This window comes from Lutra lutra, chromosome 1 (assembly GCF_902655055.1).
Source record: "Lutra lutra chromosome 1, mLutLut1.2, whole genome shotgun sequence".
Taxonomy (NCBI): domain Eukaryota; kingdom Metazoa; phylum Chordata; class Mammalia; order Carnivora; family Mustelidae; genus Lutra; species Lutra lutra.
In genome coordinates this window covers 131,066,911-131,087,173 of record NC_062278.1, presented here as the reverse complement: position 1 = coordinate 131,087,173, position 20,263 = coordinate 131,066,911, and the positions used below count along the sequence as shown (strand labels likewise).

The 20,263-nt window shown below is 43.7% G+C and overlaps 1 protein-coding gene across 1 annotated transcript in view; it reads left to right on the top strand.

The window, feature by feature from the left end:
- LOC125104222 (serotransferrin-like) overlaps positions 1-20,263 on the top strand; it is a 62,423-nt gene that overhangs the window by 14,533 nt on the left and 27,627 nt on the right. Inside the window, 11 exon segments of the mRNA XM_047736719.1 lie at positions 155-309; positions 2,112-2,202; positions 2,990-3,028; positions 4,410-4,568; positions 7,391-7,535; positions 8,837-8,901; positions 12,167-12,351; positions 13,525-13,714; positions 18,851-18,940; positions 18,943-19,113; positions 19,903-19,997. Of these exon segments, the coding sequence (XP_047592675.1) occupies positions 155-309; positions 2,112-2,202; positions 2,990-3,028; positions 4,410-4,568; positions 7,391-7,535; positions 8,837-8,901; positions 12,167-12,351; positions 13,525-13,714; positions 18,851-18,940; positions 18,943-19,113; positions 19,903-19,997 (1,385 nt within the window).

Here is a 20,263-nt window from a genome sequence, read left to right as displayed (position 1 = left end):
CTTTGTTTTCTAAGATGATGAATTCCTGGAATGGGACCTGTTTGTATATTGCTGGCAAATCCCAGCATTTCCATAAAGACAGTTAGCAGCATTCATAACCAGCAGGAACTTCTGGGGCTTCATCTGAAATCTGGCTCTTTTTCTTATGTCCTAGGCCCGGATACCCCAAGGGATGAATGCAAGAAGGTGAAATGGTGTGCCATAGGTCACCATGAGAGGGTCAAGTGTGATGAGTGGAGCGTAAACAGTGAAGGGAAAATAGAGTGTGAAACAGCAGAGTCCACTGAAGACTGTATTGCCAAGATTGCGGTATGTCACTCCTGCATCCATAGGGCATTATTTCTGCCCCTGCTGCCTGCCTGTCCCTAAGGCTGAGGAAGTGTTCTTGGGAAAGATATAAAAACCTGGGTTCCCAAGGAACCCTGCCCTCATGTGGGAGCCCAGGCCCATGGAAGCTTCAGTACTTTTGAACTTATGGATCTGAAGGGCTCCTTAGGGCTCTGTTTCCTCCCGGTGTCAGCACATGGTGGAGGGCACTCTGAGCTTTGTCCACTTACGGGAGATTGGACCATGGTGTGAGTGTGCCTGAGACCCACGGTGTGCCATGAGAGGTTTGACAGGGCTGCTGATTGTACAAGCAGGTAGAAGTTAAACTTTGCATTCATAAGATGCTAGGTGATCACAAGATCATTCCACGATCTTGAGCATTCCATGTTTGCTTTTAGAGTTTTGAAAATCCTGAATGATACAAAAAGAAAATGAGAAGTACTTGTAATCTTCTAACTCTGAGAAAACCCTGTAAGATGGGATCATATCAGATGCACAATTTACTATATTTTTGCACCTGATACCTAGTTAGCTTTTATTATGTCACAAATCATTTTTCTAAAATAGGATCTTTTTATTTATTTATTTTTAAAATTTATTTGGGAAAGAGCAAGTGAGAGAGCAAGTATGAGTGGGGGGAGGGGCAGAGGGAACCGGAGAGGGAGAAGCAGACTCCCCACTGCACAGGGAGCCTGATGCAGGACTTGATTCCAGAGCCTGAGCAGAAGGCAGACACTGAACCAACTGAGCCAGCCAGGCACCCCCAAAACATGATCTTTTAATGTAATCTCTTTCAGAGCGTGGATGTGATGCAATCCATTTAGCCATTTATCCACATTATCTATAACATCATTTAGTCTGTTTCTGGTTATCAATTATACGTGCATGTTTTACATTGTATGAATCACACTTGCACTTGTACTTTTTTTTTTTTTTAAGATTTTTATTTATTTATTTGACAGAGAGAGATCACAAGCAGGCAGAGAGGCAGGCAGAGAGAGAGGAAGGGAAACAGGCTCCCTGCTGAGCAGAAAGCCCGATGCGGGGCTTGATCCCAGGACCCCGGGATCATGACCTGAGCCGAAGGCAGAGGCTTAAACCACTGAGCCACCCAGGTGCCCCTGCACTTGTACTTTTAATCCAAATAGTTTCCCACATATTTGATTACTCCTTTACAGTGTATTCCTAGAAAAGTAGATTTCTAGGCCCAATGGAAAGCTTGATAATCTTGTGGAATTTAAGCATCTCTATAAAACAGGGCTTATAAACCTGAAAAATAGATCATTTGAGAATATTTTACTCATTAACACTTTGTCTACACCAAGCACTGAAAGAGCACTCATCCACATGGCCTGATTCAGGACTTGAGCCCCCATCAGAAGGTGCTCTATGCCACAGACGTAGCCTCCTGTCCCTGCCTCCACTCATCTGTCTTACAAATAAGAACTCTTGGTGTCAGAAAGTTGTTGTGGAAATATCTCTGGGACATGCATCTTATGAGAGAACAGGAGGACTAACTGTGGGTCTTTGCTCCTGAAGAAACTAAGCAAGGTACTCCAAAATAATCCTTAGTTCATCATGGTTTGGGTGAAAATGAGAGTACATTTTATTTTCTCTGCTGGGTATTCCTGGTGATAGACCCTTGGGTGTCTGGCACAGCACCTGCTCTTTCCTGGGGCCTTCATGGCCTATGATGGGAAGGCTGCCTTAAGGAAATGGTTGGAAGAGTGGGTAGGACAGAGATGGCCTCTTTTCACCTGCTGTAATGTGCTGTGTTTCTGCAGAAAGGAGAGGCTGATGCCATGAGCTTGGATGGAGGCTTCATCTACATAGCAGGCCAGTGCGGTCTGGTGCCTGTCCTGGCAGAAAACTACAGTAAGTGGAGGGGGTGCCTCTCTGTGTTTATTTCCTCCACACCAGGGAGAGAGGAAATGGGAAAATCATAGCCTGATTTATACCACATTGGCCAGAAAGCTTTCGCTTACTGAGCACCTCCTACTTCCTAGACTCTGCGCTCTCTCATCTCTAATCCCCACACTCACCTTGAAGGATAGAGTCTTTCATCACACCTTTCACCGGGAGGACTGGAATCTTTGCACTGGGAAGTCTGCGCTCTCTCATCTCTAATCCCCACACTCACCTTGAAGGATAGAGTCTTTCATCACACCTTTCACCGGGAGGACTGGAATCTTTGCACTGGGAAGTCTGCGCTCTCTCATCTCTAATCCCCACACTCACCTTGAAGGATAGAGTCTTTCATCACACCTTTCACCGGGAGGACTGGAATCTTTGCACTGGGAAGTTCCAGCTAAAGGGGACCTCTGCAGAAGACAGCTGGGATTCTCAGCTGGGATTCCTGGCAGGTCTTCTTGCTTCCCAAATTCACACTTCTGTTGCCATGGTACAGAGATTCAAGTATAGTTGGCAGGCACCACTGTGGCCACAGGTCAAACAGAGCAAGAAACTTGAAATTTACAATTTTGGGCTAAATTCCAGAGGCCAGTGAGCAGAAGTGAATTTGTACAATCCAGACAGCCTGGACTGTTTGGAAATTGGTGAAATATAGATTGTCTTCCTGGTTCTTTTCATTCTGAGCTGCACATGGGAATGGCATGACTTCCGAAGAATATATGCTTAATGACTTCTTCATTTTCTCCTCCAGAAACTCAAGGCCCTCAATGTAGCAGCACAGTAGAGGAAGGTGAGTTGGGGTTGGTAACCTCATGAGTTTAATTTGTATTGCTTTTGGGAAAGGGGAAGGTATGTTTAAATTCAAATCAAAAGTAGGTAAGGTAATGGAAGAGACTAATTTTTAGAATGCAAAAGAACCACAGAAAGATGATAACTGATAATGTTGGTTACTCCTTTACACTTGCCATTCCTTACATACAGGATTTCTCATTTAATTCTGTAAGTGGGTACCATCATCCTTTAAGGATGTCTAAGAGGACCAACAGCTCACAGAGGTTACAAGTTGTCAGGGTTCCTACATCCTGCAAGCAAGTTCACACCCTCCCCAGCACTCCCAACTCCTTCACATTACATAAGGCCTGCACAGTTTTAGATGAGAGTTACACCAGCCAGGGAGTCTTCCTTATATGTGCCTGGCAGGGCTGAGCAGAGAGGCTCACACAGGCAGATGTCTAGGAGCATGAAATTACTGAGCCTCCCAGCCAGGGTTGGGCCCAGGAACCCAGGCCAATCTGGCTCTCAGCTGGTGCTCTGGTCGGGGCGGGGTGGGGGGGTGAATCTGGAAAGATGGGGCAGGAGCAAGACAGGAAATCTTGCCAAGGTGATCACTGGGTCCCACAGCCCCAGTGCTCAGACCTCTCTGGTCATTTCCCAGCCATTAGTGTGCAAGTCTGTCCTTGTGACTTCCCCTAGTACAACCTCTTAGCCTTTCCCCATCATTCTAGGACCCAGGCTCTTTGGCCAAAAATAGGAAGACTTGTTCTTCCTCCATGGATGATAAGGCTTCTCTTGTTTTCTGCTGTAAATAGTTGACTGAATTAACTCATTTAAAAAGTTGAAATCATGGGTTGATCTTCTATTTGCAGTTAAGGAGTAACAAGTATTTTCTGCTAAAGACGGCAGCTGTCATGATTTTGAATTTCTACTTCATATATTTATTTTGGTGCAAACCTGTATTCTCCATATCCCAAAATACCTGGCCAGAATATTCCCTGTAGTTTATTGGTCACTTACTACTCTTCCCTAATTGTTACTGTATAAAATGTTGGGAGTCACGTGCTCCTCAGGATCCACTCCTCTGATATTCCACAGTGAAGGGTGAGTTGCTAGTTTATAACTTTCATAGTTTTATGCATTTAGGGAAGTGTTATATACCAGCCATTCCTTTGATGATGATGTTTTCTTACTATTTTGTTTTTAATGTTCAGAATAATCTCCATCTGACAGAGTGACTGGTACTTCATCTCAGTTTTGGGGAAGACCCTTTCAAAAACAGAAGGAATGATTTAGGATAATTTTGCTTTCACAGGCAGATGGCAGGCTTTGATTGCAGACATACTCTGGAGGGCCCAGGGGTGTTAATACTTTCTTTTTTGGTGTCTTTCTTGTAGGGTATAAGGCTGTGGCTGTAGTTAAGGCATCAGCAGATGAGAGCCTCACCTGGAACAATCTGCAAGGCAAGAAGTCCTGCCATACCGCAGTAGAAAGAACCGCGGGCTGGAACATCCCCATGGGCCTGCTCTACAGCAGGATCAACCACTGTGAATTTGGTAAGTGAATTCTGGGAGGATGCTGTGATCAGGGCCAGGCTGGAAAGAGGTGTTCTGGGAAAAGAGTGGTATGGAATAAAATGCTGTGTCCCTGGTTCTTTAGTAGTAAATTTTGGTTAAAGTGAACCTCAAGGAGATATCTAAAACAGATGGTAGGGTTGGGAAGGTGAATCAGAATGGTTCTTTTTGGCTGCATATATGGCTTCAGTAGATATATGTTCACTTTCATCTCTCATGAAAAGGACCAGGTGAGCAGTCCATGGCTGATATGGTCATTAGAAGCCTAGGCTCCTTATCTCTTTCTGAGCCACCATTCTGAGCCTGCGGCTTCTGTTTTCAAGGTCAACCATGGTTGACATTCACGTCTGTGATTCAGGCAGCCTCCAGGAGCAAGGAATAAGGACAACTTGAAATATACGTCATCTGTGGTTATTGTATTAAAGAAGACATCCAGGAAATAAAAATCAGTTACTTCAAGGAAATTTTCATTGCTCAGAACTTAGACTCATAGTCATACTTGGTTGTCAAAGAGGTTCAGGAATGTCATCTTTTATTGGGCATGTCTCTGCCACACCTATTTTGACCTTTGTTCAAATATTAAAAATAGAATGACCGTATGATTTAGCAATTTCACTTCTGGGTATTCATCCAAAGGAAATGGAAGCATTAATTGAAAAAGACATATGCATCCCTGTGTTCACTGCAGCAGTATTTACTAAAGCCAAGATATGGAAATAGCTTAAGTGTCCATCCATTGATGAATGAATGCATAAAGAAAATGCCATATACATATGCATGTATATGTTATATTATATACATTATATACATATAAAACAAAATAAACTTTTATTCAGCCATAAAAAGGGAAGAAATCTTGCCATTTTTGATAACATGGATGGACCTTGAGGTTATTATGCTAAGTGAAATATATCAGGCAGAGAAAGACAAATATTGTATAATCTTACTTACATGTGGAATCTAAAAAAATCCCAAGCTCAAAGATACAGAGAACAGACTGACACTTGCCAAAGGTGGGGGGCGGTGGAGCAGGCAAAATAGGTGAAGGGGCAAAAGGTATGAACTTCCAGTTATAAACTAAATAAGTCCTGGGGATGTAATGTACAGCATGGAGACTATAGTTAATAATTGCATTGCATATTTCAAAGTTGCATATTTTTTTGTTGCGTATTGCATATTTCAAAGTTGCTAAGAAAGTAGACCTTAAAAGTTCTCATCACAAGAAAAAAATTTTATAATGATGTATGGTGATGGATGTTAACTACACCTATTGTGGGGACCAGTTTGCAATATATTGCAACATCAAATCACGTTAAACACCTGAAACTAATGTAATGTTATATGTCAGTTACGTCTCAATAAAAAATAATGGAGAAAAAATTAAAAGAATAAAACAACTAAGTCTTTGTTACTAAGGAACAGGGGATCTAAATGGCTGTTGGGTGGAAAATCCCTCCCACAGGCTTTTAAGCCTATGAGCTAGAAATGTGAGTGTGTGGATCTCTTTAAGGTCTTGGCAGTCTCACTGAGGGAATGCCCAACATCTAGACCACTTGAAAGGGATGAGAAATCAGTTAATTTTATGTCCTCTGAATATCCTCAGGTATGAAAAGTCTACATGCAAGTTAACCACAGACAAATGCTTGCTTGCTTTCCTTTTTTTTTTTTTTTAGATTTTATTTATTTATTTGAGAGTAAGAGAGAGAGAGAGAGGAAGAAAGAGAGACATGGAATGAATGAGCTGGGGGAGGGGCAGAGGGAGAAGCAGGCTTCCCACTGAGCAGGGAGCTTGATGTGGGGCTCGATCCCAGGACTCCGGGATCATGACCTGAGCCAAAGACAGATGCTTAACCGACTGAACCACCCAAGTACTCCAGACAAATGTTTTCTAATGGTTATTTACATCAGCTTCCTCCTTGCCACTTCCAAATATGTATAACTGCTTTAAAAGAAGAAGTCTCTAAAGACAGTTATGAACCAGACAAGTCCTGTGTGTGGGGACTTGGAGATGAGACCAGATTGCTGCACTGGAGTGTTTTCTGACATGAGACGAAGCAAAATGCGGCTGGGGTGATATCCAGAAAGCTCTGGATCCCCACCAGCAACGGCACTATCTCTGCTTTTCTGAGCTTCCTGGCAATTTCACAGCCATGGGAGAGCAACTGAGCTGTGAGTAAAATCCCCTAGCCTTTAACTGAGTTCAGAGTTTAAAGTTCTAGCAAAGTCTCTTCTAAAAAATAACAAGGGAGGGATGCCTGGGTGGCTCAGTTGGTTAAGTGTCTGCCTTCGGCTCAGGTCATGATTCTAGGGTCCTGGGATAGAGCCCCACATCAGGCTCCCTGCTCGGTGGGGAGCCTGCTTCTCCCTCTCTCTCTGCCCCTCAGCTCTGCATGTGTTCTCTCTCTCTCGCTCTATTTCAAATAAATAAAACTTAAAAAAAAAAAAAAGCAAGGGAAGGAAATTTCTGGAAATAATTAGCACAAGCTTGCAGAATGAGACTTGCAATTTTATCCATTTTAAGTCAATTTTTATGTAATTTCCCTCTCTTCTTTCTTTAAATAAATGGTGACACATATAGGGTGCCCATGGAATCCTCTCTACCTGAATTATAATGGTCTACTGACTTCTATTCCCAGCCTCAATTACGTTTCCTTTTAAAGCCTATAGCCTGGCAGGTCCTGAGTTGGTGGCAGGTCACTGAATATGTTCCACGTATCCTGGGCCATACACACCTGTTATGTATTAGATGAAGGCTATTCATATTGACTCAGGAGAAGCTGACCTCTTCTTGTCCTTCTGCATAGATAAATTTTTCCAGGAAGGCTGTGCCCCTGGATCTATGCGAAATTCCAGTCTTTGTGCTCTGTGCATTGGCTCGGCAAGTGGTCCAGGAAAGGAGTGTCTTCCCAATAACCATGAGAGATACTATGGCTACACAGGGGCTTTCAGGTGAGTATTTTAACCCTGACCCAAATACAGTAAGAAACCCAGCCCTGACAAGATTTCTTTTTAGGGACTAAGGTGAGAGTCTTACGTTCCTGGCCTGTTAGTCTTACATGTGTTAGGGTGCCACAGTTAGCAATCATCTGTAGAAGCCTGTGTGAAGGAGCATCCAAGCCCCTACAAGACACTCTCCAGACTGGCAGAAAAGTGCAGATCAGAAGTTCTCAACAGGCAGTGATTTCTCCTTCGGGGGAATTTTGGCAGGGTCTAGAGATGTTTTTGATTATCAAATGGGGTTGGGTGCTATTGGTATCTAATTGGTAGAGGCTGCTAAACATTTTACATGCATAAGACAGCACCCTACAATAAAGAATTGCATGGGTCAAAATGTTACTATCGCCATGGTGAGGAAACCCTGCCATAATTGAACACAGGAGTCAGGGTTCTGGTTCATGTTCTTCCATGCACCTTTGGGGAACCTAGAGCCAGCCATACTCACCTGGGAATGTACAAAAGTAAAGAACATGATTTCTACATTCCCAAATGCAATTCTATTTCATGGGATGTTTATTACTTTTATAAAGACACCTGTGCATCTTATTACCTTTTAAAAATATTTTATTTATTTGACAGAGAGAGAGAGAGAAAGAATGAGCAAACAGAGGGAGCTGCAGGGAGAGGGAGAAGCAGGCCCCCCAATATGTGGCTTGATCTCAGGACCCTGGGATCATGACTTGAACCAAAGGCAGACATTTAACCTACTGAGCCACCCCAGGCACCCTGACCTTATTACTTTTTAACTGTCTTTTCTGATCCAGACTTGTGTTAGTAGTTCAGGAGTCCATCAACGGCACAATGATAGTGGTATTGTAATTGAGCTTCTCGGTAGTGAAGGAGAAAACAAAGGTTATCCTAATTCTCCAGTTAGAGCAACCTTGTGAGTTTGTGCAAATGCAATTCACAGTCCACAAGTTTCCAATTTTTACAAAGTAGAATGTGAGTAGGGAATCACCTTAATGGAACACTGCCCCTCTGATACCTCTATTGATGACAGGGAAATGCTGTAACTCCACTGTGCCAGAAGTTAGCATTCAGTGTGTGGGAACTGAGATTGCATGACCACAAAGCAAACTGGAGTTTTTTCTTGTCTGTATTAGTTACATGAGTAATATATAAGATTAGTGATAGAATGGGAGTCACAACTGCTGATATCTGATGGTTAGCCCTGGGTCTACAAGCTGACCCTCCTGAATGACACATGTGTCTCTGACCGGCTCTCTTCTTTCTCCCTGTCTGGCACTCTGCAGGTGTCTGGTGGAGAAGGGAGATGTGGCCTTTGTGAAAGACCAGACGGTCATGCAGAACACTGAAGGTACATTCACATGCTCCTCTGTCCCCACAAATTGGGGTTGCTGGGCTCACTTATGCTCGGGATGTCTTTGTGGATGTGTTATGGACTCTGTTAGGCTTCAGAGCTCTGATTCTCAACCTGTTTGTTCAGTAAAGACAGAGGTGTTTATTGGGGTAGGCAGAATAGTGAGGACCGTGAGGTTCTGGTGGTTCTGAATTCTCTTCCAGAATTCACCCCATAGGTGCAGACATTGCCTTTCCCCTAAATACTTCAGAGCACATTTCCTAAGAACGAGGACATTCTCTTACCTACCTACAATGTGATTACCAAGATCAGGAAATTTATACTAACATGGATTTATACTCACTGTGTTCACAGTCCATATACAGATTGGGTGAATTATTCCCAAAAGGTCCTATTTAACTATTTCCTATATTTCTGGGTCCAGTATATATTCCAAATAAATTCTAGGTCCCCTGAGAACACATAGAGACAATAGTACACCAGTGGGAATGAACACCAAGATCTTGGTTTCTAGAACCATTCTCCAATAGGATGAGCCAGGGCACCTTGGAAAAATAGCTGATTCTAGGGCTGGGCAGAAAAAATGAAGGTGAGCCTGGAACATTGTGCTGAAGATGTTGGGATATGTCAAAATATACAGGAGCCATTTTTAAAGCCCTCCTACTGGCCAAATCTGGGACATCTTGAACACTAAAAGAAATAATAATGGTAGTAAGAATAAAGTAGGAAGAACATAGGAATACATGAGTCTATCCTGATTAAACAAATGAAGGTGAAGGGAAAGATCTTCCTTATTGTAGAACAAGAATAAATGTAGAAATAATCATGAAGTTAAAAAAATTATCATTTGGCAAGTAATATAGTAATAATTGTTTCAAGCAAGAAGCATCAATGGGTACTAAAACTAGTGGGTGAATATTAGATGCTGTGACACTGAAACACCAAACAATTTTTTTTTTAAGTTGGTAAGAGCATTCCACCTACCCCCTCTGTATCACTAACTGCTTAGAGAACCCGCTACAGGCCAGGCAGATATTACCTCATTTCCTTTCACATGTCCCTGCGCCCAACCTCAGCTCTTCCCGGAAACTCGCCTAGAGTGAACTAGCTCAGCACTGACTCCTCCGAGAAGCCTTCTCAGATGGCATCCATCCCACAATAGAATCTTCTGTCCGTGTGGCTAGCATTATTGGGTTCATCTCATTCTGTGATAAACTGTGGCCACAGAAACTCTTTTGAGCTCTTTTTTTTTCCCTCTTATATCCCAACACTAACTTTACTAAGTGGCACACAGAAGCTGCTAAGTGCTTACTTGAAGGAATACTGTGCTGGCTAATTTTTCTTTCTTCTCTTCTATTATTTTTGCTTTTTCCTTTAAAGGCTGTCTTTTTTCCTACTACCTGAGTGTTACCCTAAGATTGGTTCTTTGTTATCCCTTGAAAATAAGTTTTGGGGGGTACTCCTCTGAGTGGGGCTTCTTTTGGCTTCACCTCTCTACCCTGCAATGACTCCAAAAGCCTTACACCCTGACGACAACATACAGCAGAGGCCTAACCTCCCATCTAAATAACATCCCAGAGCCTCTAATTGCCATGTGGTCGGTTTTATGTACAAAGCTCATTGGCACTGCAACCTCAATCTCTGTAAGCCCAAACTCCTCATATTTCTCTCAAAATCCACTCCTCTTCTCACAGCCTCTGTCCCTGTTGAGGAATTTATCATATACCCTGCCAGTCAGGCCTAGATTAGTCTCTTGGTGGTCAGTATAGTGGGCAGTACGTGTAACACACCTTACACGCCTACAACCATGCCTCCTCCAGCCAGCTCTCCCTAATGAATATGTTCTCACCAAGCTGGTTCGGCTCACACAACATGCAGAATGTGCTCCACAAAATATAAAATATTATATATGTTTTATTTTGTAGAGCACATAATATATTATATATATTATATATATATATGGGTATATATATATATATATATTTTTTTTTTGGTATGTGAGCTGTTTTCCTCCTCCAATAAGACTGCAGCTTGCGGGGCACCTGGGTGGCTCAGTCGTTAAGCGTCTGCCTTCGGCTCAGGTCATGATCCCAGGGTTCTGGGATCGAGCCCCGCATCAGGCTCCCGGCTTGGTGGAAAGCCTGCTTCTCCCTCTCTCACTCCTCCTGCTTGTGTTCCCTCTCTCGCTGTGTCTCTCTGTCAAACAAATAAATACAATATTTAAAAAAAAAAAAAAGACTGCAGCTTGCAGAAGGCATGCAACATAGTGTTGAGCAAATTCTTACATTATGAAGTGGAACAGAATTGGTTTGGAGAGAATGATGGTGGATTTCATTTGGAAGGAGCTGAGTTGGAGGGACTGGTAAGAAAGGAGAGGAGAAATATTAGAAGATGAGCAAAGATGTATGAAGTTACTTGTGGGAGAGGCACAGGCAATTTGGAGTTTTCTATTAAAACTGTAAGTATATATTTGAGGAGAGTAGGCAAAGAGGTATTTTTATTTTATATATAATACATAATTTTATGATAGTGAAGTCACATATTAGTTACTCAGATAAAAAATTAAATGAGCATTAAATAAAGAAAAAGATTTGCAATTCTGCCTTTTAGATGAGAACTAAAAATTGGGAAAACATATTTGAGAATTGCCTCAGGAGGAAGGAGCTGAAACCCTGAAAATGGGTGCAATTTTCTTTTTTTCAGAGAGAATACAGAAATCATGAAGCTAGGGGCTAAGAACAGGGTACAGATCTGTATGCACAGAGGCATGTGCACATTTTCATGTAGAACCAGTATGAGTGTATCAGATTTAGAACACTCGTCCGGTTTGCAAAAGGGCCTTTGGGAAAGTTCTTTTGCTTGCTAATGCCAGATGGTATTGCACAGAGATTATGAGCCTGCTTAGAGGGTTGCATTCTTCATATGGTAGAGTAATAAGCCTAGATGCTTTGGAACTCAGTAGAAATGAAGATGTTTTTGAACATCATCCAAGAATATATAGCTCACTTTCTCCTGGGGAGGCGGGGCAGTTAGTTTGGGAAGAGGTGGTTGCTAGGAATTCCTGGTTGAGTGTGAGTTGAATCTGACCTATGTAGATGTGAATGTCTCTTCCTCTCCACATCACTGTGACCCCAGTGTGTGTAATTTCTGCTGGCCATTGGCCCCAGGTCCTTCACAAGTCCGTGGGTTGGTCACCTCCCCTCAGTGAGGGCACCTTGACCAAAGCTGTAAGCTGTGACTGACCCACCTTCTCTGTCTCCAGGAAGGAACACTGAAGATTGGGCTAAGAATCTGAAGGAAAAAGACTTCCAGCTGCTGTGCCCTGATGGCAGTAGGAAGCCTGTGAGCGACGCTGACAACTGCTTCCTAGCCAAGGCCCCAAATCATGCTGTGGTCTCGCGGAAAGATAAGGCATCTTGTGTTAGCAAAACATTACTTGAGCAGCAGGTATGGACCAGCCAGGGCCTCCAATTCTTTCCTCCTGGGTGGGTATTATTTTGGGGAGTTCAGTGCTAAATGCAGCCCATACTCAAGCATTCTCTTTCTGAAAACTAAAATAGGGAGGCTCGTTTCTTAGGCTCAACTCTACTTATAACTCCAGGTTGTTGGAGATTAGCTCCCATGTGATCCACCTGTTTTGGGTCCACACATCTGCTTTCTTGCTCAACCCTGACCTTGCTCTGTGGTACACTCAATTTTCTCCACCTTTATCCTTTTTGAAAACGAAGGAGAGTGATCCTGAGTGCCAGCCCTCCATGATATAAGTCATGAAAGGTGGACTGTATTTCTCTTGTTTAGAGAGACCAAGAACCATTCCAATAGCCAGAAAAACACAGGATCCCTGTCCTCAGGGAGCTTGCCCTCTGGGGAGAACAATCAATCCAGGGCAGCACTGCCAGGGAGGTGGGGGTGGGGGAGGCTGCTTGAATATTCTAAGCATCCTCTACCCACAAACACCATTTTCCCCTCAACAACAGCTTCCTGCCTGCCATTAGTTGTTCTTTTTTAAAATTAAGATAGCATATCTTTATGGGTCCTCTTAAGGTAAATAATAATAATTAGCATTCAATGGACATTTTTTAGGTGTTAGATGTTAAACTTTCCATATTCATCATTTCATTATAATCCTACATTCATTCATTATAATCTTACAAGACCTAGAGTTAAGCCTCGTAGGATAGGATCAAAGATGCAGTCAGACATGAAATTTAACAACTACCTGTACCACCTCTCACTGGGGGCGGGGGCTCACATTTACTATCTTTTTTGACAGTAATACTTGGAAGGGACATGTTTCTGTTCTCTCATTTCCTGGAAGCAGTCCCTGAGGCCATAACCAATGAAATGGGGAAGGAGTGACTGGGTGGGTGGGAGGGACCTCCCAGAGGAGGTGAGACCAGGATGAACCCTATAGAGGATGCTGGGGCCTCGAGAAAGCATGAAGCTGGGGCCAAAAATGGGTGGATGCCAGGTGAAGGATATGGAAACACCCCGAGGCATCCTCTACAGCTCCCTTTCGTCCCAGGGCTGGTTCCCAGCTTCTATCCCCCTCAACCCTATCCTTGTATTCTCAGCTGCTCGCTGCCACAGGTCCTCATGCATTTTCCATCCATTTGACAGGTTATGTTTGGAGGAAATGGAAATGACTGCTCGGGCAAGTTTTGTTTGTTCCACTCGAAAACCAAGGACCTTCTGTTCAGGGATGACACAAAATGTTTGGCCAAACTTCCAGAAAGCACAACATATGAAAGTTACTTAGGAGCAGCATATGTCACGGCTGTTGCTAACCTGAGACAGTGCTCCACCTCGAGTGAGTAGGGGGAAAGCATGGGGGAAGCTGATAAGCAAACACGGGGAGGGAGGGGGGGGAGCATTTCTGGGTGGTGGGTAGATAAGGAGGAATGGGTTGTGGCCCTCCGGGGATGAACAATGGAAATGGGCAAGATGAGATGATGAGAGAACACGGTAATCCCCGCATGTGTGAAAGGCTACTTGTATGGGTAGATGGTAAGGCAGACACAGGCTCAGGGCACTAAGGTAATGAACCACTCAGACATGAAGAAATTCCATATTATTACTAAGACAAGGAAGAAGCTGCATGTGCCCATGCCCATTGCTCTGCAGAGACGCCTTTTTTTTTTTTTAGATTTTTATTTATTTATTTGACAGAGAGAGATCACAAGTAGACAGAGAGGCAGGCAGAGAGAGAGAGGAGGAAGCAGGCTCCCCGCCGAGCAGAGAGCCCAATGTGGGACTCGGCCCCAGGACCCTGAGATCATGACCCGAGCCAAAAGCAGAGTCTTAACCCACTGAGCCACCCAGGAGCCCCAGTAAACTCCTTTTTATACAGAGCTGCATCATCCAATAAATACAGTAGCCTCTAATAATCTATGACAATTTAAATTTAAATTATTAAAATTAAACAAAATTAAAAATTTAGTACCTCAGCCACACCAGCCACAATTCAAGTGTTCAATGGCTACACGCAGCTCCAGATAGGTGAGCAAAGAGAAAGTTTCCATCATCGCAGAAAGTTCTTTTACACAGCACTACTCTTGTGAGCTTAACAATGACAAATTTTATAACCATAAAGTTGCTATACCTACTGCTCATCTAGAACACCATTTTTCTAAGCATTACAATACAATAAAACACACCTTTGCACTGTAACTATGTTGGACATCATTTAATCACTTGAAATCATTTGGAAGATGTGGGAGAAGAACATGTGGATGGAGGGAGGTTGTGCTATAACTTTTGTGTGCATGTAAGTGAGCCATGGTCCTTAAAATACTGATTCCCAGGCCCTGGGGAGACTGATTCAGCACGTCTGTGTCAGGGTCCCATAATTCCAATGTAAGGAATGTGCTTACCAATAGCCACTGCTGTAAACACCTAGGTTACATTCACCTACCCTATATGCTCCATAAGGGGAGAAAGTCTGGCTCTGCTCTTCTCTGCTCCTTCTCCAGCCCCTAGCAAAGGAAACTGGCATGTTCTAGGTGCTTGCTGTATTAGTTCCTCACCTCTCTAAGGAGATCAGAGAGGACAGTCCTACCAGGTTCCTCCCAGCTACATGGATTTAGGTGTGGGAGCCCTGCCTATGAGACACAAGGTAGGGGATGATACAGGGCAGGGAAACCATGTTACCATCCTTGCTGTGTGGTACTGCCCAGAAAGACCACAGGAGCTGTGCAGGCAAGTGGAGAAGGCTACTGGGAGAACGGCCTGGTCCACCCATCAGACCCCCAATGGGTCTGAGTGCTTTTATATCAGGCTTAACTAATCATTCACTCAACAGAAAATAAGTATAATAGGTTTTTGACTGCCCTACCTCTCTTCTCTGTCCCACAGAACTCCTGGAGGCCTGCACTTTCCACAGATATTAAAATCCAAAAGATGGAGCCACACCAGATGGAGATGGGAGCTCTCGTGACCCAGAAGCTTCCCTCTGGGTCTCACTGGCCTGAATGGTTTGTTTGGTTTTTCACAGTTCGGCGGTGGTACCTCTGTAGAACATAAAATAAAAATTATTATTGCTGTTATCTTTTAAAAACTTCATTGTTTTCTAAATGTTTGGCCTGGAAGGATTTTTTTTTTTTTTTAAGTACTGACTAAATACATGTGCAAATGAGCCCTTCCTTCAGAGCTTAATGTTCATCTGACCCCTTCCATAGCTTTGGTCTTGGTGTTACAGCCACACCTCCTGGGTACAGTTCAAGTAGAAATTCTTTCTGAAAGGGGTCTGCATGCTTACTGTAATAGAATCAAGTGTATGTGGTTGTATGTGTGTGTGTTGCTAGCGAGGGGTTAGGAAGGAGAGTGAGATATTGAGATGGAGTGTTCAGAAGAGGACAGAAAAAGAATATAGAAGACATATATTTTTAAGATATTTTAAATGAATTTCATCAGGTATACTGAATCAGGTCCTGATTCTAGCAGGTCAGAAAAGTGAACCACTGGAACATCTGAAATTATCGCTTGACCCTGATTCCCACAGTAGTCACTGCCTTGTCTCCTCACTCTTTCCACACCTCACTTATTAATGGTTGAATACCCAGAAACCGGTCTTCTGCTCCACTCACTTCCTTGCAGCTACCCTAGCCAAGGTCACTGCCCATCTGCCAACTGTGAAAACCAATTTTAATTCTTTCAATCCTGAGTCTGTTAACTGCATTTGATACCGCTGACCACTCACCAATCACATGACTGGAGTCCCTGAGTCTAAGATCGTTTCTACCATGCTTTGGAGCTACTGGGAATAGAAGAGGGAAAAATATGTCTGGTAAATGAGACATTATAATTAATGGAAGAGATGGGAAAAATTGTGTCACTACATTTATTTCATTGTAACTTTCCATTTGCTGTTTGAATGAAGAAGCACAACACTTTCAGCAAGCAGCAGTGAGTATCTGCCTGTCCTTCCTTTGGGTTCATCTCCACATACCTCTTGGAAGTGTGTGTTGGTGCAGATGTGAGAGGACAGGAAGCAGCTGATCCTCTCCTGCTCTGATTCCTGAGAACCGCACCGCTTTCCCACTTGAGTGTGGAAGGCGTGCCCATTTCTTCTGCCTTTACCCAGGAAATATACTGGAAATTTAAAAAAAAAGTCTGTGTCTTCTTAAAACCTTCTTTCTTTCATCATTCCCAAAGTTTACCACCAAGGCCGATCTTTCTCATTCACATAGCTCTGACTAAAAATTCTTACACAGTTGGGATAGTAATGGTAGATGTTCCCCCATTTGGCCCTTCCTCCTTCCCTTCACTTTCAGCTCCTAGCAGAGGAATCAATGGTTATCGTAAAGGAGCTCTGTGTGTGTGTGTGTGTTTGTGCACGCACATTGTGGGTGGTGGATACAGAGCAGGGCCCAGGACCACAAGAAAGAAAGAAAAAGAGAACGTGGTAAAATTACTGTCATTTCTGATAGTCTTAACTGATAATGCTAATTTAAAATAAAGTCGTTGGTTTACTTTCTTTAGCCTCACATCTTAAATATCCTTTCTTAACCTGGAGTCCCCATATGCCTACATTTATCAATGAAATGCCTGGAAAATGAATTGTACTATGTTAGAGCATACAGTTAAGCATAAAGGAGCCCATTGCCTGGGCTTAATGGATAAGTTATTTAACCCCTGCCTCATTTGCCTCTGTAAAATAGAATAATGGGTTGCTGTGAGGATTAAGCAAATTAATAAATTAAAATGATTTCAAACAGTGCCTGGCACTAGCAAGTACTCATTAATGTTAGCAATTACCGTCTAACCCTCTTCTCCATCTCTCTGTCTTGCTTCCAAACCCATCCCTCTACTCTATTCCTCCCCTCACTCTTCCCTCCGAGTTTGTTTTTCATTCAAGTCCTCATCATAGGAGCCCCTTTGTTACAAGAGCTGCTGCTGACCACTTCCAGGACATGCCTTACTCCTGTGCCACTGACTCTTCCTTTTTAGGTATCTTTGTGGGTTCCTTTCTCCTCACTTTTCATTCCGTCCCTGATTTTAATGACAACTTACTTATGCTTGAAACTCAGAGGAAAATATAACACCTATTGCTGAGACTTTACCTCTGTTTATTCTATCACCTGGTTTATACAAGATTTTAAAATGCCCTGAGGCACCTGAAACTCAATATATAGAAAAGAGAGGAAATTTTCATTCTGGTTATGACCTCAACCCCTCTAGTTCACTTTATGCACTCTGATCTTTTTAGTATAAAACATCAACTACTTCAGATGCAGTCTTGGTAACTCTCCATCTTAACTCAGCACACCCAAATAATCACCACATCCTATATATTTTCCTTCTACACATCTTTCAGATCTTTCGTCTCATTCCACACCTACACCTGTTTTCCTGGTTCAGACCCTGCACATCTTTTGCCAAAACACAGCAACAACTCCCAGCTGGTCTCCCTGCCTCAGTCTTTCTTCTCTCAAATCACCCTTCTCCATTTATCTACCAATCATCTCTATTACCCCCAACGGAAACTTCTTATCCCATTCTGGATGTTGTCTAGGTTCCTCAGCATAGCACACAATCACTTCAGGTCATACCTGCCAACCTTTTCTGCTTCATCTCCTGCCACTTCCGCTGAAATGACATTAGCTTAGTGACAGACTGCAAACTAGCAGCTCCTAGGTGGGCCACTTCTGGGCCCCCAAGGTGTTATATTTGGGGGCCCAGACAAGTTTTTGTTGTTGTTGGTAGTGGGTTTGTTTTTGTTTTTGTTTTTAGTGTTTTTCATTACTTGATGAAATTTGGGAAAAGTGGAACATTTCCCTTCTGGCTTCTCTGGAAAAACTGGAAGAACAGGCCACTTTGGCCCCACATACCTGCCTGGCAGAAGTAGAGGCTGTCCACTCTGGGCAAGAAGGACAGCCGCACTTTTCAACAGCTTCACCCCACGCACTGATTTTCCTAGCTGCTTCCCACAATGTCGAAATCTAAGTTGCAGCCCTAGACTTACAGTATAGGGACACTGAATTGCTCGTTTTCTTCTACATAGAGCACTTTTTCTCCTTTTACACTTGCAGAGGCTGACCCATCCCTCATGGCTCAGTTCCTCTCACTTTCCTCCACGAGCTTTTCTCTGAACCAGTGGAGGATTATAAATCCCTTTCTGTATTCCCATATCGCACCGTACATTCTCCGTCACATCCCATGCCACATTATACTCAGATGAAATATTTGTGTAATCCTTGAGTTCCTCACAAGACTCACCTCGGGAAGGGAGCGACTGGAAATTCTCAGTAAAGATTTCTTAAGCCATTCATTTTATTCACCCATCATTCCGTCAACACCCATGAAGAGGGAGGAGATATTCAACTCCTACCTAAAGGGATAAGAACGTCCCTCGTGAAATTCCGCGAAACGCGGCTGGTTCGGTGGAAACAGTGCGCAAGAGAACTGCAACTCCCATCAGGACCTTCGGGATCCCCACCCCTGAAAGAGGAAATATAAATTGAGGACTACCACTCCCGTGATGCTCCGCTTCGGACGCCTGCGCAGAGTCTAGGGCCACGTCGCTTTCGAGGCGCTGGAGACCACGCACCTCAGCCATGGCTTCCGCGGACACCCGGCGGGTGGCGAATGGCGGTAGTGTCGGGGGAGCCTTCCAGCCCCACCTAGACTACTTGCGGCAGGAGCTGCAGCAGAGGGACCCGACACTGCTGTCAGCCGTGGTGGCGCTTCTCGCGGTGCTGCTGACGCTGGGTAAAGAGGCGGTGGGTGGTTTTGACGGGTGTACGGCCGGCGGGGTTCCTAGCTTGGACTGGGCTTGAGCAGACCGCGGACGAAGGGCGGCGAAGGCACCTGGGGGGCATCTAGAAGGGAGACTCACCTCTTATACCAGCCTGCTTTGGTGCCTGAAGCACGGGGAGTAACGTTCCATTAAAGAAGATTGCCTGCGACACTTGGAGTGACGTCCTGGTCCTTGGGGGCGCGGGTTATTCTTCCTTTATGGGCCCTGTTACGCCTGAGCGCGTGGTCCTTCCCTTCTCCCGGACTCCCCCCCCCCCCCCCCCTTTGCTCTTACTGCCAAGACTCACGCGGTCTTCACTCCAACAAATTTGCGTCCTGGGCGCTGCGGATACACAGTAAGTCAAGATTGCACTTGAGAAGTCCAGGATCCACAGACACAGAAAGGTTGACAGTTGATAGTGGCTGGCACTTAGAGGAGTCCCTAATGATAGAGTAGAAGGTTAGTTAGACAGGAGGTGGAGGCAAGGACGTTGATAAGTGGGTTACACGTTGAAAGCCTGGGGGCAGAACATCACATTTATGGGAATCCAAGAACCCAGACCCCCGTTCACTCAGCTTGGACTCTCCCACCCATAACACTAACAACAGTAATGATTATAGTGATGGTGAAAACAATAAAAGTTAAGTTCCATCTGAATGAGGTGTTCTGTGATTAACTTCTGTTAATTTCCCTACCCCAACAATACAGGTGTACTGTTGATGATCAAGGCATAATTTTGGTTGTTTTCCTCTATTCCGCAGTGTTCTGGAAGTTCATCCGGAGCAGAAGGAGCAGTCAAAGAGCTGTTCTTCTTGTTGGCCTGTGCGACTCTGGGAAAACATTGCTCTTTGTCAGAGTAAATGCTTTGATTTACACCTCTTCTAAAGTTAATAGGAAATGTTAGGCCATATCGTTATTCCTGTGAGGTCATAGTTCATTCTGGAAAGGAAGCTGATGCTCACAATTTGGGGGTTAATTCTTGATTCACTTGGAAAGACTTGAAAAACTTGAACAGGCTCTTGAAAAATTCATAAACTGGGATTTCTTGACCGTTTCTGTTTTCTTGCACTTGCCAGTTACTAACATTTAGTATTTATCTCAAAAGTTACATAGTTTTATGGA